General features: G+C 32.3%; 1 protein-coding gene across 4 annotated transcripts in view; it reads left to right on the top strand.

The window, feature by feature from the left end:
* BIRC6 (baculoviral IAP repeat containing 6) overlaps positions 1-27,780 on the top strand; it is a 193,619-nt gene that overhangs the window by 134,156 nt on the left and 31,683 nt on the right. For all 4 annotated transcript variants that reach the window (XM_015242776.3, XM_031684939.2, XM_031684936.2 and 1 more), the window contains exons 62-66: positions 1,440-1,740; positions 3,574-3,791; positions 7,127-7,291; positions 8,171-8,339; positions 25,118-25,328. In XM_015242776.3, coding sequence (XP_015098262.2) covers positions 1,440-1,740; positions 3,574-3,791; positions 7,127-7,291; positions 8,171-8,339; positions 25,118-25,328 — 1,064 coding nt within the window. The remainder of the gene's footprint in view (positions 1-1,439; positions 1,741-3,573; positions 3,792-7,126; positions 7,292-8,170; positions 8,340-25,117; positions 25,329-27,780) is intronic.

The following is a 27,780-nucleotide window of genomic DNA, read 5'->3' as shown; positions in this document are numbered from 1 at the left end:
TGGCTTTTCCATTGGAACTGCAAGTGAGTCACACATTAAGAGTAAGGGTGACATTCTAGTAATAAAGGATTCACTTGAGGAATAAGGGCAAAAACCAAAATAGGCCCTCCTGATAAATTACAAAAGCCTCTATAAGTTCAAGGGGACCCAGCGATAATTTAACTATCTTCTAAAATAAAACTGAACACACTCCAGAGTGTGATTATAGAATTAACAGTTAAGGGGCGAGGATATAGCTCAGTGGTAGAGTGCCTGCTCAGCATGCATGAGGTCATGGGTTCAGTCCCAAGTACCTCCGTTAAAAAATAAATAAATAAACCTAGTTACTCCCCTTAAAAATAATTTTTAAAAAAAGTTAAAAATAATTAACTTACTACATCTTATCAACAAGATATAATAAAACAATTACTAGAAATGCAAAGAAACAAGAAAATGTCACCTGTAGTTAACAGTAAAGTAAATCAGTGAACAGATCTTATTCACATTTTGCCAGTTGTCCCGCTAATGTTCTTAGAGACAAAAGGAAAAAAACTCAGTTTTCTTTTGCATGCGATGAGGGAGATGGTGGTCAGAAATTCAGTTCAGAATCATATATTGCATTTAGTTGTCTCTTTAGTCTCCTTTAATCTGTAACAACTCTGTTATCTTTATTTGTAATTTATGACCCTAACATTTGGAAAAGTATATATAGGCTACAAATTTTGTCTGTATGTGTAGTCACATAGATACATGTGTCTATTCATGTTTTTCCTAGATTTGTTTGCTTATAGAGCATGAAATCAGATTCCCCCCAGCAATATATACATACCTGTGTCCCGTATTTTCTTTTTTAAATAACTGTTTCCACTAAAAGAAATCAGTGCCCCTTGAATAAATTCTAGCACTAGGGCAGAGAATGTACAGGATGAGCCCAGATACAGAAGCCTGCTTTAAGTAGATCCCACTGACCAAATCTGAGTCTACTTGAGCATTAAATAAAATTATTGTAACAGATTATAACCTATAGAGTAAAATTAGGATCCATACTGATATAAGTTACTAAATGGATGAATAAATAGAGAAGAAGGGAATGTTTTTGCTTACAGTTCATTGCCAACTAACAAATGTAGAAGAAATGGTAAAATTAGGAAAATCACCGTCTGGCCACCATTATAATAATTATTATTTAAGGCAAGCATTATAAAAATGCTAATTCTAATGGATAAAGTGTAAAACAGATATTTATGTCTCAAAGAATCTGTCTACTGATACTTAATTACAAAGGAAAAAGTATTAACCTTTAAAGTAGAGATACTTGGCATGTAACTCAGTTTTAAAAATCTGTCCCTTTATTGATTTTTTATATTCTTGTATTTTAAAGAGATCATTTGAACTTGAGTCTTTAATTTGAAACAGATGTTGAAACAAACAAAGAGTCAAACAAAATGTTTTTTCTTTAGGTGAGTGCTCCAGTTGTAACATCTACCACTCAGGAAAAGCCAAAAGATAGTGATCAGTTTGAATGGGTGACTATTGAACAGTCGGGGGAATTAGTTTATGAAGCACCAGAAACCATTGCGGCTGAACCTCCACCTATCAAGTCAGCAGTACAGACGATGTCTCCCATACCTGCCCATTCTTTGGCTGCTTTTGGATTATTTCTTCGTCTTCCGGGCTATGCTGAAGTGCTACTGAAAGAGAGAAAACATGCCCAGTGCCTTCTTCGCTTGGTATTGGGGGTGACAGATGATGGAGAAGGAAGTAAGTGTTTAGTGTTATTGGTGAAATTTAACATAGGTATGTTGTGTGAAAGTTACTTAGATCATTGCCTATTAGGCATCATTTATTTCTTTAGTAATTTAGCTCCTAGATGATTTGTTATTGGCTCCTGAGTTCCAATACTAGACATAATAAATTCTAAAGAATCTTCATTTTCACTGCTTTATTCATTCAGAAAGTATTTATTGAGTGTTTACAAAACTGCCAGGCATCATTGGAGGCATTTAAAGATGAAGCAGGTATTTAAATCCTGACCTCAAGTAGCTAATGTCCTCCAGTAATAACAATGAGGAATCCCTGTACATATATAAACTTAACAAGTTATAAAAATTACAGTATTATGGAGGATCACAGGTGTGAGATTATTTTCTTACTACCCAGCAATGTGAATAAAGTAGTATTGTTTTTAGTGGGGCCTTGAAGGATATAGTCAATGTAGATTGCGAATGAGTTACTTCAGAATGGAGGAATTATTTGGGTAGTTTACATGCTCATGTTATATAAGAGGGGATAGATTTGTTGATGAAATTTGCATAAAGCAGCACTGAGAGCTCATTTTAAAAGCTATTACTGAAAGCAGCTGGAGGGAAAGGCTTCTTAATAACTTCAGATTTTATTCTGAATAGCAATGAAGATTTGTTAAAATATTTTAAGTGAAGTAATAATGTGATGACAATGTTTTTTAACAATTCTTCAAAAATCTGGTAGCAGTATTTAAAGAGAACAGAATGAGGAAAATAGTATAAAAACTTATTACTGAATAATGTATTTTATAATATAGTAGTAAAAATAGAGAATAATAATGAAAGCTATAGTGATTATTTCCATTGGACTGGCAGTTTTTTTGTTAATAGAGGGAAACAAAGAAAAATCATAGTTAGGGTAGCCTACCAAGTATATTTTCACTTGGTTTGCCTCTAATTCTTTAATCAGTGACCATGACATTTGAGAATTAATATTTTTATGTTACAATCATATGGTTTTGATTAGAGGTGATGCCTGTCACGTGCCATTTAGAATTAATACACTGTTAAACCCTGTACAACAAAGTATATTTAATCCAATAAAATTATATTAATTTATTTGTGGACCCTGTAATTCTTAGGCTGTTGAGTATTCAATGTATATATTTTTCTCTTGTATTTTTGTATTGATGGAATTCTTCAAAAATGTTGACATAATTTTAAAAGTTTTTATAATAATTGATATTAAATTACAGTGCCTATATGCTAAATAAATCCTGGTTGGTGTCATATGTTGATTGTATATACTTATTTTAATGGATGAGAAATTTCTGAATGCTTGATCTAGTATTTTAAAGTAGCTAGAGGAATAAGAACCATGGTATTTTAGGACTCTTACTAGAAGATAATAGGTATAAATACTAAAACAGAAAAGGAAAAAGAATTGACTTTAGGCCATTTCATATCATTTCTAATGAATATGCAGTGAATGTTTACTAAAAAGCATACTTCTCATATCCCTTTCTGCAGTAATTGTCTCATCCCTATTCATGTAGCAGTATTTTTTGATTTGTTTTGTTTCTTACATTTAATGCTCCTCTCTAGCTAGAACATAGTAGAAAACTTAGTGTAAACAAAATAAAATAGTTTCACTCTTTCATTATGTGCATGGTTGAAATGACTTCTCAGGCTATTACTATTCTATTTTCTATTTATGGTATTATTTTGTGGTTGTTTTCTAATAAATATAATGATACAATTTTATATTATGTTATCATTATAAATTTGTGGCTTGTTGTTACTTATTGTGTTTTAAATATTTTTAATTTTGAGATCTCTTCTTTTAATCTAGGTCATATCCTGCAATCTCCATCAGCCAATGTGCTCCCAACCCTTCCTTTCCATGTCCTTCGTAGCTTGTTTAGCAGTACACCTTTGACAACTGATGATGGTGTGCTTCTACGGAGGATGGCATTGGAAATTGGAGCACTACACCTCATTCTTGTCTGTCTGTCTGCTCTAAGCCACCATGCCCCACGAGTTCCAAACTCTAGCCTCAATCAAACAGAGGTAGGTTAAGTTTTAATTCTTTAAATTATGAAAAACTAAATCAAATTCATGAAATACAGATATGCTTATTTCTAAAGTAATTAATACTTCAGAGGCTATGTTCTTTTTATGCCACTAAAACAAAGGATATTTAAATGAGAAATAATGAACTAATTATTCTCTTCTTTGTTAGGCTCTTTCAGAAAGCTATAAGTTAACCCAGCTACTTGAAAAACAAAATAGATTTTATAGCTTGATAAGCTTTTCCATTTACCAGGGTATGCTGAATTTATACTCTAATCCCTTTTCCCTTCCTTTCTTGAACTTTAGAGAATCATACTATTGAATGGTAGGTTCTAGCCAGTACAGTAAGACAAGGAAAAAAGAAAGAGAGAAAAATTAACTCTGATCATTTTGAGATAATTTGATTGTGTTTATAGAAATTCCAAAAATAACTAATGGCTTAAGTGAGTTTAATGAGAATATGATATGCAGGTTTAATATATAAAAATTAAGTTATTTCTGTATACCAGCAACAAACAAAATGAGCTTTTTAAAGATGTCTTTTAGAATAGCATCAAAAAATGGAAAATATCTATGATAAATCTGAAAAATATGTTCAAGACCTCTTCGTAAAATACATAAAAATTTCTTAAAAGACACTTACTAAAATAAATTCAATAAACTGAAGTCTCTGTCCATGTTTACCTCTCATGGAGTAGAAAACACAACAGTTCATTAATATTTCTTCCCAAACTGTTCCTTTAATTTGATGGAATCCTGGGTTTATTTTGAAGGAAATTGACAAGTCTATTGCAAAATCTATTCAGAAACTCAAAAGAGTCAAGGATAGCCAAGGCACTTTCAAAAAGAACAATATATATAGCATTCTCAACATATTGAAACTTACTATTAAGCTATGGTATTTGTACAAGGATAGAGAGAAGCCCAGCAAACAAAAGAGACTCAAGTCCACATATACATGGTTATCTGGTAATATGACAACAGTGACTACAGCATAATGGAGTAAGTATAGTCTTGTCAGTTAATGGTGGTAGGGTCAGTTAAATAGCCATATGGAACAAAAATGAATCTTTAGACCCTACTGTATTCTATATGCAAAATTCTAACTGGATAATAAATCTAAATGTATATAATGTGTACAAAATATACCAATACCGTTTTACCAAAAAAGATAGATACCTTTATGATCTCAGAATAGACAAAGATTTCTTGAACAAGATATAAAGAAAGCACTAGCCCATATGGGGAAAAAGTGGAAAACAGCAACTACATTAAAATCAAGAACTTATTTTCATTAACAACACTATTTAAGAGAGTGAAAGGGGAAGCCACAGAATGGGAGACTATATTTGTGTATATCTGAACTTATCAGTTATCCAGAATATTTACAGAGCTTCAGAAATTCCAAAAGGAAAAAGCAAACAATGAAATAGAAAAATACTAGATGAAAAGCTAGAGTGGGCACTTCACCAGAAGAGGCTGCCTAAATATCCAATAAATGTACAAAGGTGATCTGTTGATTTAGTTACCAGAAAAGTACAACTGAAAACTTTTAATACACTAAGGACACATCCATCAGAATGTGTAATACTTCAAAAATAATAATACCAAATGTTTTCTCATCATTTGTAGTAATATAAAGACAATAGGATGAGTAAATAAATAATGTAAGAGCAACAGAGTGGGTAAATAAGTTGCAGTCTACTAGTAATGGAATACTATAAGGTAATGAAAGTAAACAGCTACAGCCAACTACAGATAATAGGACTAATGGATTTTACAAGCACAACTAAAATGCTAGACATAAAAGAATATATACATCATGATTCCATTTATATGATGTACAAAAATTAAAATAAATATAGTGACTACAGTTTCATGTTTAGGTGGTGAAATTACAAAGAAAAGGAAGGAAGGAAGGAAATAATGAGTATGAAAATCAGGATTATAGTTAGCTTTGTAGAGGAATGAGGGTGTGAGGAGGGCAGTTTCTTGCATACAATAATTTAATTCTTGACCCGCATGGTTAAATAAATTATTTGCAGTTCATTAAGCTTTATGTATTTGTTTTGTGTCCTTTCTGTAAATATGTTATACTTCATATTTAAAAATTTTTTTAAATAAATAGCTGTTTTTGTCAATAACCTTAATTATTCTACTGTCAGATATGTGGTAATGAAATTTTCATGATTTCTGTAGCAGTTTATCTTATAAACTGAAAGATGGAATTCCTCAGTCATAGATTGATAAAACTCTATTTCAAATCAATTTATGAAAGTATTATTTGTATATAATACTATTCCTTAGAAAATATTTCCATTAAAATGTTTGCAAATTACCCATTAAATTAATACTTAAATATCAATGTTTTGAGGGTACATAGTACGTTAATTTAATGACAGTTCATTAAAGGAGGATTCTTGTTACAGAATTAATTTTATAGTCCATAGAAATCATGGTAAGAATTGACCTTTGCAGAGTTTGAGGTTACATTAATAAACCAGTGGTTCTCATTTTTTTCTGTCTGTACAGCATTCATGTTTTTAGTATGTTCTCTATTCCCAAAAGAAATTTACCTGCACATCACATTCTGAACAAGAAAGAAGTTGAGAATTATTTCTAGACATAGAAGGAATCTTGCTGTGATTGAAAACATATGACATCATTATAGATTCATCCTAAAAGATCTGGCTCATATTTCTATTCTTTTCACTGTTTCTGTTCCTTTCCATTTTGAGTCATTGACTCTTTACAGCCTAAGATGGTTTACCCCATCTATTCCTGATAAATACTTTAAAATTTCATTTATTTATACTTAAATATAAGCATTTGTTCCCCATTTTCCCCTTCCCCTAACTGTTGACAACTACCAGTCAGCATTCTGTCTCTATATATAATTTACCTATTCTGGATATTTCGTATAAATAGAATCACATACTGTGTTACCTTTTGTCTGTCTTATTTGACTTAGCATAATGTTTTTGAGGTTCATCCAGTCAGTACTTCATTACTTCTTATGGCTGAATAATATTCCATTGTATGTATTTACTACAATTTATTTATCCATTTAGCCATTTAATGGGCTTTTGGGCTGACCTTTTGGCTGTTGTGAGTGGTCTTCCTATGAATATGAGTATACCTGTATTTGAGTATCAGTTTTTATTTCTTTGGATATATACCTAGGAATGGAATTGCTGGGTCACATTGTAGTTTTTTGTTTAATTTTTAAAGGAATCTCCATCTGTTTTCTGTAGCAGCTAAATAGTTGAAATCCTACTGGTATTTTTGAGGATAAAACCAAATAGTAATAAATTTTCATTTTTTATTGTAAGCCACAGGTATCAAGCTCTCATAACGCTACATCAACAGAAGAACAGCAGCTCTATTGGGCTAAAGGGACTGGCTTTGGAACAGGCTCTACAGCTTCTGGATGGGATGTAGAGCAAGCCTTAACTAAACAGAGGCTGGAAGAGGAGCATGTTACTTGTCTTTTGCAGGTATGTTTATACAGTTGATATTGTCAGTGATAATAGTTAAATAATTTTTTTGTATTTGTATTAATTTTTAAGTATTGTTGACTGCCTGACTCATCCTTAGCTACTTTTATAAAGCCCATTGTGCTCCCTGCTCTCAGTGCATTTAAGACTACTCTTGCCTGCTTGTAACTCCAAATTCTTCCCTCTCAATTAGTTTCTTCACTGAGAGGGAAGTGACAAGGATGAAATTATTCAGTAACTGAAAAATATACCATCTCTGTCTTCTTCTGGTCAACTTCACAAGGGCTCTATATGGACTCTTTCTTTGAAGAAAATTATCTGTTTGTATCTTTGTTTCTCACATTGTTCAATTAAGTTTCTAGAATCAGGCAAGGTGAACTAATATAGAAAGTCCTTAATACCACATAAATGAGAAGAGGAAGTTCTTAAAGATTAGCTTTAGTTCTTGCATCAACTAATTGAAATTAGTTGCCTTTTTTTTTTTTTTGAGTTTTGGTCAGGTCTTTGAGCATTATATTTTACAATTCTAGAATGATAGCCTAGTTCTAGTATAAAATTCTAAGATTTCATCACCCTGAAACTATAAACTGAGTCTATTCAATAAAAGAAACAATCTCAGAGTTACTAAGCTTTTAAGTTCCCGTTCTTAGGTGGATTACTTCTATATATCTAGTCATGTACTGTGCATGATTATGCAGAACACATCTTCTTGAAAATCTGAAGAAAAAATATCTTATTTTTAAAACACGTAGTATGAGGCATTGATTGAGTTGAAAATACATACTCTTGGTATTCAAATTGAATATGTAACATGAACTATGGGCTTTTAAAATATGTGAAGCTAAAATCCAATTTAAATCCAGCAAATTTTATTTTTAGGTTCTTGCAAGTTATATAAATCCTGCGAGTGGTGCTATAAATGGAGAAACTCAGTCGTCTCACGAGAGTAGAGGACAGAACAGTAATGCCCTCCCTTCTGTCCTTCTAGAGCTTCTCAGTCAGTCCTGTCTCATCCCAGCCATGTCATCGTATCTACGAAATGATTCAGGTAAATCACATTGCAACTATTCCTCTAAAATATCTTAATGGATGAATACTTTTGTTTACTTATTTTATCATCATCAGTTTAAATGATGTGGTTCAATTGAAATATTTGGTATTATTCTTCATATATATATACGTACACCTATATATATTTGTAGGTATGAGTTTAATGTATTTATTTCTTAAAAATTATTCTGGAAATATTTAGTTGTTTTGGGAGGGCCTCTCATTTGTTACTGTGTAGTCATGTGTTCTATTACATAGAATTAAAGTTGTTATTATTGCTTTGTTTTCACCATGAAAGTACATTTTTTTCTTTTATTTGAAACTGAAAATGATAGGGCAGAGGCTAGCAGCTTCATGACAGTATTCTTATCTGAATATGGTTAATTGAATTTCTTTGTATTTTTAATATTTTTCTCAAACACTGGAATTTCAGGCAGTAGTAATTCAAAAAAAGGTGGAAAGATAAATTTTTCAAGTCCATAGGTACTTGACAATAAGGGTATTAGATTTTATAAATTCAATAATAAATGTACCAGAGGTACTTATTTTGCCAATATTCAAGTGATTATTGATTGAAGCTTGTTTATTATTTCTTTAGTTGTGGAATTATCTTCCAAGAAATGTATATTCTTTTCCTAAAAAAGAATAGAAAGTTTATGTCTTATTTAGACACCCAGTGACATACAGGTATTGCCAAGAAAAACGAGCAGTTAACATCTACTCCTTTTAGCTGGGACCTTTAGCTTTTTTATTTATCCACTTTGTAAATTTAAACTATCTGTTCTTCTTAACTCTGCTTTGATTCATATTCTTATTCATGAAAATAGATACACATTTAAGTAGATTATTAAGGAAGACTCAGGAAAGCAATAGCAGTGAATCTTGAAGTATTCTGTTTTGATGCTTGGTAGCAATTTAAATTCACGTTGGATGGATGGAGTACATACTTGTATTTGAAAAGGGATTACTACCCCTGTATTTCTCCTTTATATGGAGATTATTGTGCTTTAAGACACACCATTTCCCAGCCTACCTCAAATTTCTTCACAAAAATGTTGAGATGTTACATTATTTAAATTGATTTCTTTTAGACTGACCTGTTTAATACATCAGATTTGTCTTTTTAAAAATTGGATGTTAAATATGCAATATATTTCTTGATTAAGTAAAATATTTGGAGCTGTAAACACTTAAATATTTCTGATCAGTACCGAGATTTAATATTAAATTGTATAGAAAAATTGCACAGAATAAGATAAGATTTCTCTTTTTCTCCTTCCACATTATTAAAATATTCTTAATCCTTTTACTTTCAAACTATATGACCTCTCAAATATTTTTAAATTTCTGTCTTGTTTTGAAATTCAATCTTTGTGCAGCACTGAGCTTTTATCTTTATGGCTCAGGGTCAAAAAGGAAATCTGATATTACTTACTTTTATCATTTAAAATAATCTATTGAAGTAGGTACACTTTCTGGTGAGTGTGTATGTTAATAAATAAGCTGTGATTCTGGTAACTATATGTATTGCACAGGCTTAGATATTGCATCTTGAAACTATTTTACAATTTAATGTGACAGACCAGAGTTTACCTTTCCTTTGTGACTGTTTTCCTAGAATAAAGAAATTTCTTTGCCCAAGGTTTAGGTTTATATGCTTGAATCTGATACATTGTCCAGTGGTATAATTATAACCGATACATTTATATTCAAATGTGGTTACAAAAATTATTTTGAAATAAGATTTTAAATTAAGATAAATTAATATAAAGTAATTGACTTAGTCAGATAACTGGCAGCATACCTCTTAAATGATGTCTTCAATGATCAGAGAAAATTTTTCTGTGGTTTCAGATATATTCTGATGCATAGTTTGTGAGAAGCGAGGTACAGTAGTTAAGCCCATTTAGAATATTCTAGATACAAATTATATATACAGAAAATGTAGCTTAATACTATATTAGCGAATATGTTAATTTTTAAAACATTTTAAATCTGAACAAATTACCTAGTCAGAGTCTTCCTTGAACTTAGTAAAATTCTTATTTTAGAAAATTAGTCTAAAGTTCACTTTCCAATTTTGTCATTGGTCTGTAGAATATTAGTTTTGGCCATGTAGGGGAAGGGTGTTGGGATAAGGTAAAGCCTCCAGTCTAGAATCTTTTACTTCACTTAATTATCATCTTTGTTCTCCTTTAATCTAGAACAGTTCTCAGCTTTTCTTTGCCTTACATGATATTGACATTTTTACAGAATAGACTGTTTTATAGACTATCCAGCAAGTTGGTTTTTAACTGTGAGAGCAGTGCTAATATTTTCATGTGAGACATTATATTTAAGAGATGTTTTGCTTACATTGCTAGCAGATTATATACAAAAACACAAACCTAATGTAATAAGCTCTTTTGAGAGCTATATAGTAATCTCCTTGGGAGATTGGTTCCAGGACCCTCTGCCAGTACCAAAACCTTCAGTTGCTCAAGTTGAGTACAAAAAATGGTGTATGTAGTATTTGCATATAACCTGTGCACACCCTCTTGCGTACTCTAAATCAACTCTAGATTACTTATAATACCTAGTACAATGTAAATGTTATGTAAATAGTTGTTATGCTGTATTGTTTAGGGAATAATGACAAGAAAAAAATGTCTGTACGTCTTCAGTACATGAGCAGCCATCATCATAGGACTAACTACATAGCACATGCCAGCACGGTGTACCATTTTCTTTGCTTTAGCACTTACAGATTGCTTTCATTTAATGAAAGAGAAATACAAAGAATAAAACACAGAATATTTAAAATACAAATACATATGGAAAATATAATTGTAAACAGAGAAAATATAACTTTATTCTCTTTCTCTCTCACACACATACTGTGTTAACAATCACCAAAACCCTGGTTCTTCTCTCTTGATAACCCTCGTATGGGGATTATGGTGGTGATGGCTATATGGTGCCTACATTGCCGATGTGGTGAGATGACAAGATGTGTGGCATTGTAGGTAAGTGGTGAGACAACAGGCTAACTTGAAACTTCTGACAGGACATCAGAGGGGTCATCTATGTAGGAAAACCAGTTCCAATTGCAGACGCTCACACTTTGGAGGAGGCCCAATAATAGTAAAGTCTTAATCTGTAGAGTCTGAGAGCTGGGGATCTTCAAGTGTTGAAGATCAAGGATTCACGTTTGCAGATGCTTTAGTTGAAACATTGCTATAGGAAGCTGTTTCTTATTTCCTTTGCATCATCAAACAAATCTTACAGTGGTTGTAGGCATGTTGTTATCCCTCAGGTGACACAGAGGCATCCTTCCACTGAAGGATGTACTCAAGGATCGTATCCTTTAACACTTCCACCTTTTCAAAAACTGCTGCAAAGTTTCAAGTGTCCAAACTGATAGCTGTGCCTCCTCTGGATCTTCTGCATCATCATCTGTCAAGGATGTCAGCAGATCTTTGAGTTCCTTGTTGGTTAAGCTTTCTTTATGCTCTTCTATGTGTTTCCTGTTGTCGTTCTCAAATCATGTTAGAGAAGCCTTCTCCATCAACCTCATTTGCAACATTCAAGATATTCCTGACTTCTGCATCAATAGTGGGGAATCAGTCACAAGCTCACTCCATATGGCTTCCAACATGCACTGACTGTCTTGGGCTTTTAGGGCATCTGCAGCATCTACATTTGTGAAGCTTTTCCGTAAGTCCATGATGTTCCAATCAGGGTTAACATCAAGGACAGCAGGAATCCTCCTGAAGGTGAGGTGGGTGTAGGTCACTTCAGTGCACTTAATGATGCCTTGATTAAGTGGCTGTAGCAGTGACGTAGTGTTAGGAGGCAGGAACCTCACTTCCATTCTCCTTGGTGAAGCAGAGACATTGGGGATGGCTGGGAGCATTGTCAGTTATGAGGACCTTTATTGGCAGCCCCTTCTTTTTGAGGTGTTTCTTTACTTAGGAATGAAGCCCTAACGAAACCATCTCAACAACAAGATGGCTGTCACTCAAACCTTCTTGTGTTGCCAACACACAGCCAGGCAATTATTGGTTTTGTCTTTAAGATCCTCGGGATTGTTTGCTTCACAGATGAGGCCCAGCTTGATCATGTGACCTGCTGTGTTGCCGCACAGCACCGTAGTAAGGGAATCTCTTTCTAGGCCTTGAGCCCCACGGCCTGCTTGGTACTCTTGGCTGTATGTACGGTTCAGCATCTTCTTCCAGAAGAAGCTTTTTTTTTTTTTTTAAATCACAATTGAAGACTTGCTCTGATATGTGGCCTTTCTATTGAGTTTCTTAAGCCCTCTGGGGATGCTGATGCTGTGTCAGCATCAGCTGATGCTGATTCTCCTGTGATCTTTAAGTTCTTGAAGCTCTGCTCTTTTCATAGCTAACTAGCCATCCTTTACAGCCTTAGAGTCCCTCTCACTTTCCTCAAACCCCTCACGGCAGTGCTCAAAGAGGCTAAGTGCTTTTTCACACATGGTCTTGCCATCAACAAGGTTATGCTTTTGTGATGTGTCCTCTAGTCACATGCTTGATGCTTTCTCCATCTTTGCAGGCAGTGTATCAGGAACCAGAGAGATCATTTTTGCCATTGTAGGGGCAGCATTAACACTTCCACAAATTTCAGCTTCTTTCTGCTTTATTGTGCAAATGTTCGATTTATTCTTATCAGCCTTACCAGTAAGCCCACTTTGGCAGGCAACTTGCCACTTTTCACATGATCTAAGATTTTTATTTTCTCAAGAGATAGCACTTTACATTCCCTCTTAGCCTTTGAGGGGTTGCTTTGACCTCTTAATTGCTCTTTAGGAACACCCCCCGCCACCAAAACAAAGGTGTATACAACACATGTAGCCACTGAGTGAGATGTGAGGCAGACAGTGCTCAGCAGCATAACTCTGTGTTGGCCAACTATATGTAACAAACTGTAATTTTAAAATAACTTGGATTTTTCTTCAAAGAAATTTAATTCAGTAAACTAAGTCTATAAGAGATTTGTTAGAAAAATTGTAAATCAGTAAGTTTGAAGCCACAGCTTCAAAGTAAGTGACTGAAACAAATAAGTGAACTGTATGTTTGTATTAGGCCGTTTTATCTCTAGTATCATTCTCAAAAGGAATGATAAAAACCCTTGAAGAGAGAAAGTGGTTATTTTCATGAGAGATTTCTTAGATAGATAGGAAAATCCTTGTATAAAGGATGTGTTCGTTTTAATTTCTCTCTTGTAACATTCTGACTTCCATTTGTCATAGCCATGTTTTTGTTCTGCTTTGTGAACAAGTATTTTTCCTGAAGCAGCTGTCAGTTACATGTATGCTATTGCATAAGCCTTCAGTTTCCTTGCTGGCCACTCGATGGAGATCTCATTTCATTGCTGTAAATGCTTTGTAAAATTACATAAATGTGAGAATTAACCAGTAAAATATTAATTTAAAGTCCCTCCCTCTCATCTCACTCCAATTTTGGGAAGTGCTGTGTTCCTGTTTTCAGAAAATAGTACCACTGAGCACATTAAATTACTTGCCATTAATTTAGTGGAGCATGCTAAAAATCCTTTATCAAAATGTAATAAAGTCTTTACCTTTTTCATACTGGTTTCATAGTGTCAGATTAGGAAGAAACAAATGAAATCCAGAGAAATTTATTCAGTGCCCAAGTTTAGCAGTAGTATGACCATTGCTAAACACATATTTTCAAATTTTAAAGAAAGATATAAATAGGTTTTTTGAGTGTGGAAAAGAGAAATGAATAAACGTGATATGTTAGAGGAAGGTAGAAATGAGACAGAAACAGGCATAGAACTTTTCTATTGGGAACATTATAAAGTATCAACTAATTTGGCTTTACCTTAGCTAAATGATGGCTTATATTAGTATTAAATTTCTTCATTTTCATAGTATTTGTTTGGTAGTTCCATAACTATCTGTAATGTGACAGAACCCACTATTGCAAGATTGTTATACCATCTGATTTTCCTCACACTGGATTTTGTGGGTTTAAAGTTCTTTGATCTTAGGTTATATTCCTCAGAAAGTCAGCATTTAAGTAAAATTTTATGAGAGAATAAAGTTAATTTTATCATTATGGCCAGTGTCTTAAGTATGACCATACTCTTTAAATCCAGAAATTATTTCTAAAGTTACTTCAGAGTAAACGTACAGTTGGAACTATAGCTATCTTTCCAGACCTCAGCACAAGAAATTCAAGAGTGCCTGTTGTCCTCTAAGGGCTTAGAAATTGTATTAGTGTTGTAACACAAAAATACAGTGCTATATCAATGGAAAATATGTAATTTTGTCATCATTTATGAAAGCAGTTCTTTTGCTTGTTCTGTTGATACACATTGCCTCAGAAACAAATAAATTGAAATTATTGAGCTGTCATAACACGTAGTTCTTAACTTTATATCCTTATTTATAGTTTTCTTGGTAATAGTTCATTTGAAACTTTTGAGTTATATTGTCATTTCTTTGCACTGTTGTAATAAATAGTCTGCCAGAAATGGGTGAAAGTTTTACAAGGTTCTTCTGCTAAATAGAGTTGCATGTCACTTGATTTTTTAATCCCCAATTGTGTTATGACATGGTCCCAGTTTTCTTAAAAATTATATGAGGAGTACAGATAAAATCTGAAACACTTGCCTATATTTAATATATTTTACTTCTATTTATGATTCAAAAATGAGATACTGCCTGCCATTTCATTCTTGGTAAAAGAGTACAGAGTACCAAAATTTTGAGCATGTTAGTGGCCACTCAGAGTATCTGGCACACATAAGTGCTCATCAACAAATACTAGATCCTTTTAACTAGAATTCTCATAGCTGTCAAAATATCCTAGGTAGAAATATTTTTGGTTTAGAATACATTACTCTGTCTCTTAAATAGTTATACGGGTAAACTTTACAAGGAAAAGAGAGGTTGCTTAGATTAAAATTTAGATGGGTTTCCAATTGATTTGATTTATACAGATTTGTAAGGGTAGAATATATGCAACACTTAACGCACCTTCTTTGATTACCCAAAGTAGAGTGGTCCTTCCCTTTCCATTAGTTACCAGTATACCTGATGCTTATATTTCCACTTCTCACGTTGTAGTCTGATTACAGTATAAAACTTCTTATTAAAATTCTACCTAGCCAACCTGCCAAATGAACTATAACTCTCTATCTATAAACAACTTGACTTGTGCCATATAAATATTTCTTTTCCCATTAATTAAATTGTAAGCCTAAGAGTTAGTTACATTTATTTCCAAATTTATTTATGCCAGTTATATTGCCATGACATTGTTAAATATTATGCAAACTAGATGCTTATATGGTAAATTAATGGCATAAAAAAGGAATTGGCTAAAACAATCATTGAATTAAGTCTACATGAGAAACTATAAAAGATACGTGTGTGTGTGTATGTATATATTTCCCACCCCCAATAGAATCCCCTTCCTGCTGAATAGAGCAAATTCATCTTGGCTTGTGTAAAAAAACATTCATACTTTGATATTCTTCCAAAAATCTTTGATCTTTTGATGGGGTTTTCATGTATTTCATTATTTGGTCCTACTGGCTGGCTTAATTGTCAACTGTAGCCAAAGTTTAACATATTCTAAGGTTGACATGAATCTCCAAAACAATTTATTGGCTAAGGCTTGGTTGAGAAGTATGAATTCAATAAGTAAAATAATGGAAAAATGAAAGGAAATGAAATATTATATATGAATCATTACATATAGAAGTTATTTTTATCAAAGTATTTGTGTAAAACTCACTGACGTTTTCCTTACAGCACTTGCATGTGATGGAATTATTACTGATTGCATATTATAATGTACAAATGTTCTTGATGATATGTGCTCACTTAAGATACCCTTTTAATAATCTCATTTGCAAGAATCTTAATTGCAGAGCTGTGTTTTATTTTTAAATATATAGTATCAAAGAATAGTTCTTGGTTTATTTATTGAGTTACATTTTAGAGAGAATTTAAGATTCTAGGTGAAAAAATTTCTCTCACTTTACTATAACCAATGTTTATTTCAGCTTAAAAAAGCTGTATATTGTTTTAAGTACAATATCTACAACTGTTGATCTGCTAGAGAAGAAAATATATTTTAAAGTTAGGAAGGATAAGTATAAAAGTCAAATTATTAGATCAGTACTAAAAAATTGAGCTGTTTTTTGAATAAATTAGTCTACCAGGCAAAATATATTTATTACATGATTATCTTTTAAGATATGTACACTTAACATGCAACTTTTAGGGATATTGATTGCAAATAATTATGGATTGTTTTAGTGTTTGATTACTTGAAAGGATTTATAGTTTACAGATAAATAATTTAAGGATCTCTGATTGCTTTGTTTCCATGTGATATTTCCATGAAATATAGGATGATTTTATATTTCAAGTTATACAAAATAAGGATGGATAAATTCTGTAATTGAAAATTAAATCTTTGAATAATTTATTTATAAAATTTTCACATTAGTTTTTTAGTCCACTCATATAGCCATTCCATAAACAAATAGTACTTTACTAGATTGAGCTGAGTTTTTATACTTTAGATGAGTATTTCTCATTTTGTATTACTGGAGTTCATCAGAGAAATAAAGTCAAAACATGCTGAAGAATATCAGAAAAAAAAAGATACTTTTTCTATGTAGTTTTTATTTTCTATGTAATCTTGTAGTCACAATTGTTTAACTGCCAAAAAAAATCATTATAAGGCATGCATTTCTTCTGATATCCAATATAGATCCGAAAGAAGATTATGCTTTTGAAAATATTCAGCATTTATTAATACTGACTAAACTTTATTTTCCTATACATTTTGTTAGTCATCTTTCCCATACTGAAAAAATTTCCCTTTCCTATATTAGGTAGATTAGTAGAGACTTAAAGTAAAAATAAATCTGCAAGCAATTTGAATATAAATAATACGTATTCAGTATGTACTTTAAGAAAAATGTCTGTGGCATTGTTGCTTTTGTGTCTTCTTTCTATTACCAGATCTTCTATGTTTTTTGGCAAGATATCTTTATTGTCCATATATTCATTTCTGTGCCTAGAGTAAGGCACTTACCCTGCATGCCACCCTTAGAGCCAGGCGCTTACCCTGGAATGTTAGTCATAATCTTTTGGAAATACTCTTTTAAAGGGGTGTCTTAGAAATCATTTTTGTTAGAGCTGTTATTTGTCCTGAATGCAGCCCCATGAAAGAGACCATCAGAGTGTGATATAGATATACACAAAAACAATTACCAAGAGGTTAAGTATTATGCCAATGATGCCTAACATGGTCAAGACAGATTCTTTTTTTTCTTCTTTCTCTTCTTGCTTCTTTACATCTCCTGCTATGATGATGACAGGAGTACCCATTTTCCCAGAAAATCTCTTGGTCTAGAGAGAAAGAAAATTAATTGTGAAGCAAATCCTAGGAAAGGTTATCTTTGAATTGTATAGAGAAATAGTGAATAAACTACTATACTTGTTTTGTTGCATAATTTTTCAGTGTGCAGTTCTATTTTAGTCTGTTCAGGTGGTAGAAAATGATAGAAAATGAATGCATTTTAGTAGAACTTCAGATATTCTAATTTTAACAATTGGATAGAATAATAGAAAATATAATAAAAAGACACATTATATTCTGCCATTTATCCATTTTGGTTCTATAGTAGTTATAAATATATTTTTAAATGTTTTATATATATTTAACTAAGCCGACATATTTAATGTGAACTGCAGTTTATGCCTGATATGTATGTATAATCACCACATATTTTAGCCTAAAATAATTGTTACTAAATATGTGAGGTTTTTTTTTTAGTATAGTTGATGTATAATATTATATAAACTGCAGGTGTATAATATAGTGATTCACAATTTTAAAGGGTATACTCCATTTATAGTTAGTATAAAATATTTACTATAAATGTCTGAGTTTTAAAATAAGTAAAAGAGAAGTGTTCCTTACCCTACATTGCATCAGGAATAAAATATTATCAGATATCCTGCTTTAGTCCACAGTAGTTATGAATGAATCTTTTCTCTTCATGGAGAACTTCTGTTTACAGTCAGAGAAAAAGAAGTTTAAAAACCTGGACAAACTTCTTATCAAAGATGGCAAATATTTTCAATTCTCCAGAAGGGTGGGTCTTTTCCATAGTAATCCATGGTAAATTTCTCTGTAACTGTTTGCTAAAAATTGATTCTTCAGCTTCTGTCAGTAATAAGCCAAATAATAATCGTGTTCTATTTTTGTTATAGAATTATTTTTAGTTTTTATACATGCTGAATTGTGTGTTTCAGGAACAAAATGGCTAACGTTTATGATTATTTCTTATAAATTTCCTGTCAGATCAACCTGTTAATTATTCTGTTTCTTTTCAGCCATTTGAATATCCTTTTCCCCACTAAAATGTTTCAAATACAGAAAAATGAGAACTTTATTCTTTTACCTAGTACTAGTTACTATTTTCAAATTTGATAATTTCTCTTACTGGAATAAGTATAGTAGTGTCACACACCTGTATCTGTAGTTGGTGATGATAACTCCAAGGTATTTTCAAGCGTATTTCAGCAGATAGGCACATCTGAGGATCCGAAGGATAGTGACTTTGCTTGCTTGGTGGCAAGCAGTAACATTGAACACGCACTTGGCACTCACTGAGTGAAGAAGTTGCTGCAAGCCACCCTTGCAGACGTGGCGTTGCGTAACAGTGTTGTGCCTCCGTTCTTCTTTGTCAGGCTGGTCACATTTAATCCTGTAGTAACAATGAAGTGTGCTTTAGGAAAAGACACTTAACAGTTTTATGGTGAAGCTCTGCATAGCAAAAAATAGAATCAGGGAACTCAGGAATGAAACACTTGTTGTGTTTTGTACTCATTTGTATTTCATTAAGAGTTTTTTAGCACTTATTGACTCCTTTTGTTTACTGACCACACATACATGTTAGTTTAAAAGTGCGTATCTTAAAAAGAGAGCATAAATTAGCTCTTCCCGTAGTTTCCCAGATTCCCTCTCTGGGAATATTCAGAAATAAGTCTTTTTAAAAAAAAAACGAATAAATAAAATTGGGTATAAATAACCATGTTCCAGTTTCCAGACATAAGCATAGATTGCCAAATGCGTTAACATCTGGGTAGATTTTGACATTAAAATGAGTGAACTTGTTTATGTAACTGATCGTTGTCAAGAAAAATACAAATATACAAAAACTTCATATTTTAAGTTTAAAATGCATGTTGTAAGAAATGATAATAGTAATGAAATTTATTTAAAATTCTTTGTAAATCAAACCCACAATTTTATGTCTCACACTGATTTTACTATTCTCAACCTTTTGTCCATTGCTTCTTACCCTGTCTCCACAGCTTTTGCTTCCATCCCTCCCTGATATGAGGAGAATATCTTCTCTTTCCATAATTTAAGATTCTCAGTTGGCACAGGGCACTATATTCAATATCTTATAGTAACTTACTATGAAAATGAGCATATGTATGTATACGTGTGACTGAAACATTATGCTGTATACCAGAAATTGAAGGAAAAAAAAAAGATTCCCAGTTGGAATCTGAAGTAATCTTCTCACTGCTAACTTAGTTGAATAAAATAAATATCAGTAGAATGAAAAGAAGTACCATGTTTCATTTATTTTAGAAGAGATGTCTTATTCTCTCTGTGCCCATTTATTTCCAGATTTTAACTTTTTCCCCCAGATTTTAAATTTTAAAATTATCAACCCTACATGTTTGTCTTGTTCTCCCCCCGCCCCCACCTTCTGTACTGAATTTTAGCATGATAAGTTATCCTCAGCTTTATTCTTATAATGGAGAGGTAGCTTCTCATTTTGTAGTTTTTCTTGTCCTTGGTAACTTCATAATCATTTAATTATTTTTTAAAAACCAACATGTTTTGGATTTACGTATATTCTTATCTAAAATAACATATTTTTATAGTCTATTTTTAAACTAATACACTAATATTTTAAAATTAGTTAATAGACTAATTTTAAAAATATTTTTAGATATACCCTGCCTCTCTTTCATTCATAGTATCCCATTACTCACATCTTGCATTAGTATGGTACATGTTTCAATTGATAAACTAGTAGTGATCACATTGTTTTTAATGTATTAGGGTTTATTTCCTAAAACACAAAGGCAGTCTACTATACAACCACATACAGTAATCAAAATCAGAAAAATTAACTATTGATAGAATATAACCATCTAATTAATTCACAGACACCATTCATATTTCATCTGTTGTCCTAATTCTGTCCTCTATAGCAAAGAAAAAATTGCTTTTTGTTCAGAATTTAATCTAGTATCACTTAGTATCATTAGTAACCTTTTCTGTGTCCTTCATTCTGTGACATTCCTCAGACTTTATCTTTTGTGACCATGACATTTAATAAAATCTTTTATTATGGACAAGTATGAAATATGTAAAACTAGTGTTGGTAGTATAATGAAAATAATGAACCCCCTTTGAGCTCCATCACCAGCTTCATCTGATAAACTTATGGCCATGCTTTTCATTTCTATCCTTGGTCACCCAGTTTTTTCCAAACACAAAACATATATACACATAGTAGGTTATTTTAAAGCAAATCTAACCTAGGACATCATTTTATGCACCCCATAAGTAACTTAAGCAATGCCTAAAAGCACAAAGGAGAAAGTAAAAATAAATTTTAACATAAAATTACCTCATGTACCACCATCCAGGAGTAGTGATCAGTAACATTAGTAACTATGAGTGTATATAGAAATGTGAACAGACAGATTGGTAATGGAAGAAGATGAAATTATGAAAATATATGGGACTTAAACAGAATAGCTATTTCTAGCAGAAATGGAGAGAAGAGTGAACGACTGTTGGGGCATCAACATTTGTACATTTAAGCCCTTGTAATTTATGTGTGGGCTAGAATGAAGAGAAATTCTGCACATATTTTTGTCAGTCATAGCTGTTAAGCTAAACAGACTTTTCATGATTGATGAAGTATTTTTGTTCTGTTTTTACCCATTGATTTCTGCTCCCAGGGATTTTATTAGTCAAAGTATCATTGTAGATTTTTTTTGTTTGTTTCTTTTTCTTGTTCCTTTGTCCTATTAGATAGTTTCAAAAAGGCAAACATTTGACTAGTTAATATGTATAAAGTTGACTTACTCTTAAGATGCATTAATTGTAAAATTTGTAATTTTATGGCAAATAAAATTCAGCTGTAATTGTTTTGACTCTCTAGGTCCTTTGTATTTCCATTACATATTAGAGTCATCTTGTCAGTTTCTACTCCCAACAAAAAGCCCATTTGGAACTTGATTGAAATTACATTCAATGTATTCATTAATTTAGAGAGAGTTAGCTTATTAACAATATTGGATCTTCTAATATATGGGCATTATGTATCTGTTTGTTTAGATTTCCTTTAATGTCTGTCAGCAGTGTTTCTATTTTAAGTGTTTTGAACTTATCATATTTATCCCAGTTGTATTTTTTATGCTATTGTAAATGATACTGTTTTTAAAATTTCATTTTCTTACTGTTAATAACATAAAAAGTACACTTGATTTTTATTTATTCACTTGATGTCCTACATTGTGAAACTCATTTAGCAGTTGTACTGGATTCCTTGATATTTCTGTACAGATAGATAATCATGTCATGAACATTAAAGACAATTTTATTTATTCTTTCCAATTTATATGACTTTGTTTCTTTAAAACAATTTTTAAATTCCACTATCTAGTTCTTACAGAAGTTGTCAGTTTAGGAGAAAAGTGTTCAGTCTTTTCACCATTAAATATCATGATTGATGTAGGGTTTTTGGTTTGGCTGGTTTTTTTTTTTTTTTACATTTTTTTATTGAGTTATAATCATTTTACAATGTTGTGTCAATTTCCAGTGTAGAGCACAATTTTTCAGTTACACGTGAACATACATATATTTATTGTCACTTTTTTTTTCACTGTGAGCTAGCACAAGATCTTGTATATATTTCCCTGTGCTATACAGTATAATCTTGTTTATCTATTCTGCATATACCTGTCAGTATCTACAAATTTTGAAATCCGAGTCTGTCCCTTCCTACCCCTAACCCCTTGGCAACCACAAGTTTGTATTCTATGTCTATGAGTCTGTTTTTGTTTTGTATTTAATGTTCTTTTTTTTTTTTTTTTTAAGATTCCACATATGAGCAATCTCATATGGTATTTTTCTTTCTCTTTCTGGCTTACTTCACTTAGAATGACATTCTCTAGGGACATCCATGTTGCTGCAAATGGTGTTATGTTGTCGGTTTTTACGGCTAAATAGTATTCCATTGTATAAATAGACCACATCTTCTTTATCCAATCATCTGTTGATGGACATTTAGGCTGTTTCCATATCTTCGCCATTGTAAATAGTGCTGCTATGAACATTGGGGTGCAGGTGTCATTTTGAAGTAGGGTTCCTTCTGGATATATGCCCAGGAGTGGGATTCCTGGGTCATATGGTAAGTCTATTCCTAGTCTTTTGAGGAATCTGCATACTGTTTTCCACAGTGGCTGCACCAAACTGCATTCCCATCAGCAGTGTAGGAGGGTTCCCTTTTCTCCACAATCTCTCCAGCATTTGTCATTTGTGGACTTTTGAATGATGGCCATTCTGACTGGTGTGAGGTGATACCTACCTCCTTGTAGTTTTGATTTGCATTTCTCTGATAATTAGTGATATTGAGCATTTTTTCATGTGCCTATTGATCATTTGCATTTCTTCCTTGGAGAATTGCTTGTTTAGGTCTTCGGCCTATTTTTGGATGGAGTTGTTTGTTTTGTATTGAGTCGTATGAGCTGCTTATATATTCTGGAGATCAAGCCTTTGTCAGTTTCATTTGCAAAAATTTTCTCCCATTCCGTAGGTTGTCGTTTTGTTTTACGTATGGTTTCCTTTGCTGGGCAGAAGCTTGTAATTTTAATTAGGTCCCATTTGTGTATTCTGCTTTTATTTCTATTGGGTAGACTGCCCTAGGAGAATATTTTTGAGATGTATGTGAGATAATGTTTTGCCTATGTTTTCTTCTAGAAGGTTTATTGTATCAAGGGGGAGGGGAGTGGGAAGGGACAGACTGGGAGTTCGAAATTTGTAGATCCTGACAGGCATATGTAGAATAGATAAACAAGTTTATACTGTACAGCACAGGGAAATACATACAAGATCTTGTGGTAGCTCACAGCAAAAAAAACTGTGACAATGAATATATGTATGTTCATGTATAACTGAAAAATTGTGCTCTACATTGGAAATTGACACAACATTGTAAAATGAGTGTAACTCAATAAAAATGTTAAAAAAAATTAAGTAATTTCCTTTTTTACAGAGGTCAGAATAGTTTTTAAGATTTTAACTAGAGGAGGGATGGTAAAGCTCAAATGGTAGAGCACATGCTTGGCATACACGAGATCTTGGGTTCAATCACCAGTACCTTCTCTAAAAATAAATAAATAAGTAACCCCCCTTTCCGAAAACAAGATTTTAACTAGAAAGAATATATGATAACATATCATTTGTTGCTTTTTCCAACTCGCATAAGATCATAGCTTAATTCCTTTTGTGTATGTGCCTTTATCTTAAGTTCTTTAAATCATCTATGTGTTATCAACTTACTGTGATCTAGTAATTACTGAATTATCTTATATTGTCAATAAAATATTTATGGCATGCCTGTACTCTGATAAACCATTGCAGAACAGTTCAAACAGGTACATGATGAGAATTAATTCACTCTAACATTGTCCCACCAACCCTGGTCCTTTTTCTACTTGAAACTACCTTTACTAGTTTATGGTAAATATTCTTAATATTCTATGTCTATGCAAGTATACCTAGTACATGTGTGTATCCCTTGTTTTGAAATAAACTTGAAATAAAATATTTATACTGTTCTGAATATAGTCTAGAGATTGTTTCTTTTAAGTATAGCTACGGTGGCTCTGTGACACCTCCAATCCCTAGAGAAAGACTCATATGTTTGGTTAGAGCCAGTACCCACATACTTCCTGTGGTTTGTGTGTATAAGGAGTTATCTCTTGATGGCACTGTCCATGAGAATTTTTTGCTGTGGTGGAAATGTTCTGTGTCTGTGCTGTCCAGGTATTAGGTCCTTATTTCACATAATTCACAAAAGTAAATTCCAGTTGGGTGAAAGCCACGAAACCTAACAAAGCAACTTATAAAAGCTTTAGAAGCAATACATGTTCTTAGAGTAGGATATCCATTTTTAGATGCATGTAACATGTATTAAGAAAGAAAATTCATTTGACTTATAGCTGATAATTGAAAGATAGCATTGTCAACTTTTTTTTCCTAACAAGTTGATTTGTTGAATTATACTTCTGATAAACTGTGGTCATATTTTGTTTTACCTGAGACACAATGGCTTCATTTCAATTTAATTTTTAAAATATATTTTTACATCATACTGATACATATATTTACTGCCATAGTGGATTATCTGGACTACTTAACCATTTTTATGTGTGATATACCTAAATGGTACTTAATTACATTTCTTGTTATCACCCCAATTCTATGCCTTACTCATTTTTTTGTTCCCTGAAAGTGCCTATACACTTTTCATGTTGGTCCTTCACTAACATTAACATTAGCCCATTTACCAACTAACCAATTAATAATATTAATATCCAAGTAGAAGATTCACTGCTGTGGATTTACTTTCATATTGCGCATGTGCTCATTTTATGCTTTTCCCCCTTCCTTTGTATAGTTCTCGACATGGCAAGGCATGTGCCACTGTATCGAGCTCTGCTGGAATTGCTCCGGGCCATTGCTTCCTGTACGTGCATGGTGCCCCTATTGTTGCCTCTTTCGACAGAGAATGGTGAAGAGGAAGAAGAACAGTCAGAGTGTCAAACTTCTGTTGGTACATTATTAGCCAAAATGAAGACCTGTGTTGATACCTACACCAACCGTTTAAGGTACTAGACTTTGTTCATTTCTCTTGACCTGTAACGATCTTTTTTTAATAGCTTTGTGGTTTTTTAAAATGATACATGCTAATTAAACACACATATGCACAGATAATAAATAAAACTACAGAGAAAAAGTACCTACCAAATCCTACAGTCAGAAATGTTTATTCACAGTGGCTTATCAGACAGCTCCCTATGTGATCTTACAGCTATAGATATAGTTTTTCTTAAATGCTTTCACGCTGTACCAATTACACAGATAGAACCTAGTTTTATTCAATATTGAGATCAACAATATCTTCACTGTCAGTAAGTTCATATTGCTGATATTCTTAATACTTCTGAGTATGCATTGTGTATAGATGTTGTATTTTACTTAACCATCTATTAGTGGACATTTGAGTTATTTCTGATTTATAATAACCTCAGACATACATCTTTCAGAACTTGTAGAAGTCTCTGCAGAGTAGATTCATAGAAGTAGAACTGTGGGATTAATGGATTTTAGAAGTCAGAGGATTCAGTATTTGTTAGAGTTATAATAAAGTGTATTTATCTTCTTGGGAAATTGAGTTTTTAAATGAATCTGATTTAAGTTTAAGTTTATACCTCACTAGAAGTCAGATGGTGAGTTTTGTAATCAAGAACTCTTTTTTAAATAACATTTTCCTGGTAACTTTTTCCAATCTCTTAGCACAGTCCATTCAGTGGTGTCAGTTTTACTTAAAGATGATGCTTCTATAAACATCAGTATTAGGCTGGAGGAAGTATATTCCTTTGTCAGTGGTCTTTTTGATTGAATTAATCTTCTTTACCATCTTTGCAGTATATTTGTTCTACCTGTTCTCACTTATTTTTTAAGAACCTAAAATTTGGGAAATGCAATATACATCAAATGATGGCAGAGAATTGGTCATTAGAGAAACGGTGTTTGGCAGTCCTTATTTTTCTGAGAGAAACCAACTTGTCAGATTATCATGACTCTGTTAGCTTATTGTACTATCATTATCACTTTAAAAACTAGTGGCTCGCTGACAGGCAGTAAGAATCACAAATTAAGAGATCAAAGAAGAGCCACTTGGTAGCAATATAAAAAGCTATAGGGTCATACTCTTGCTAGGGAAGGAAAATGTAAAGGTATATTTTCTTTGATAGTGTGAGACTTCTGTTGTAGAGAAGAAAATAATATTATATTTGGTCCCATCCTTTGTGGCAAAAGTCTTTCTAACTAGTAACCTAAGCAGCTTTAACATAATTGTATAAAAAGAGTGTGGTATCATAATTGAACTGAAGACCTGATTTTCTAATTGAGTTAATGTCTGATTAAGACGTGTCTAATTGAACTTCCTATTCTCTGCCCTGACCTTCTGTGTTCCTTACTCCTGCACAATAAACATATATTTTTTGACAAAGCGATTAATAATGCAGATTAAACAGAGCTTTGAAATTGCCCTTGTGTATTTTTAGGGGCAATTTACTCTTGTGTTTCTGTATCTTATATTTCTCTGTTTTAAGATGTATTATACTCATTTACAACTAAAAATTAAGAATTTATGAAACCTTGAGTGGTTTTTCCAGTAGTATTTTATTTCTTAGTTGAAAAATTGTGCAAAGATTTGGAATGTAATTATTATTGCTTTGGTTAAAAATATTATAAATTTGTGTTGTTATAAATGTGAGAATAAAACCATTAAAGTAAGAATAACTTTCTTTAAACTATGTATTTCCTTATCCCATAATTTCTATTGGATCCTGCAAAAATGAAATTATATACTGAGTGCTAAGGTAATTATAGAAGATGCTTATTGCAGTAATTGGAATTTGTACACCTAGAGTACCTTTTTCATTGCTTTTATTAATTTAATGTATTTTCTTTTCACATAGCATGTAGTAAAATTTTTTTTAAGTAAACTTCTGCATGAAATGGATTAGTTAATGAGTGATTCACTACAGAAACTTCATTGCAGTTAGAGGATAACCAAATTTTGTTTAACTGGAGCTCTTTATGTTTCTAGTTGGTTACCTGGAAAAAAATATTCTTCAAATTCTTTCCTTCTTTCAGTAAAGAAAAAATGACACTTCAGACTTCTAAGTTCTGTACCAGTAAAACATGCATGTAAAGATCATATTGACAATGCACAGAGCTCATTTCATTTGTTATTTTATCTTTACAGTGACCCTGTGCAGTAACTATTTTAAAAAACTATTTTACTGATCAGGAAATGCTCATAGAACCAGAAATGACACAACATTGTAAACTGACTATACTTAACTTCAATTTAAAAAAACGAAACACTTGTAGAGAATTTTGTATTAGGGTCTAAATATGCATCATGGTTGAGATCCCTCATGATATCTATAGCCTCTATTAAAAAAAGAAGCCAGAGAAACATATATGTTATAACACCTCTGCTTTCATTTGAAAGTTTGGCATCTTGAGAATTCACTTTCCACTTCA

Source organism: Vicugna pacos, chromosome 15 (assembly GCF_048564905.1).
Source record: "Vicugna pacos chromosome 15, VicPac4, whole genome shotgun sequence".
NCBI lineage: Eukaryota > Metazoa > Chordata > Mammalia > Artiodactyla > Camelidae > Vicugna > Vicugna pacos.
Note: the sequence above shows the minus strand (reverse complement) of the source record. Positions and strands in the feature narration are given on the sequence as shown.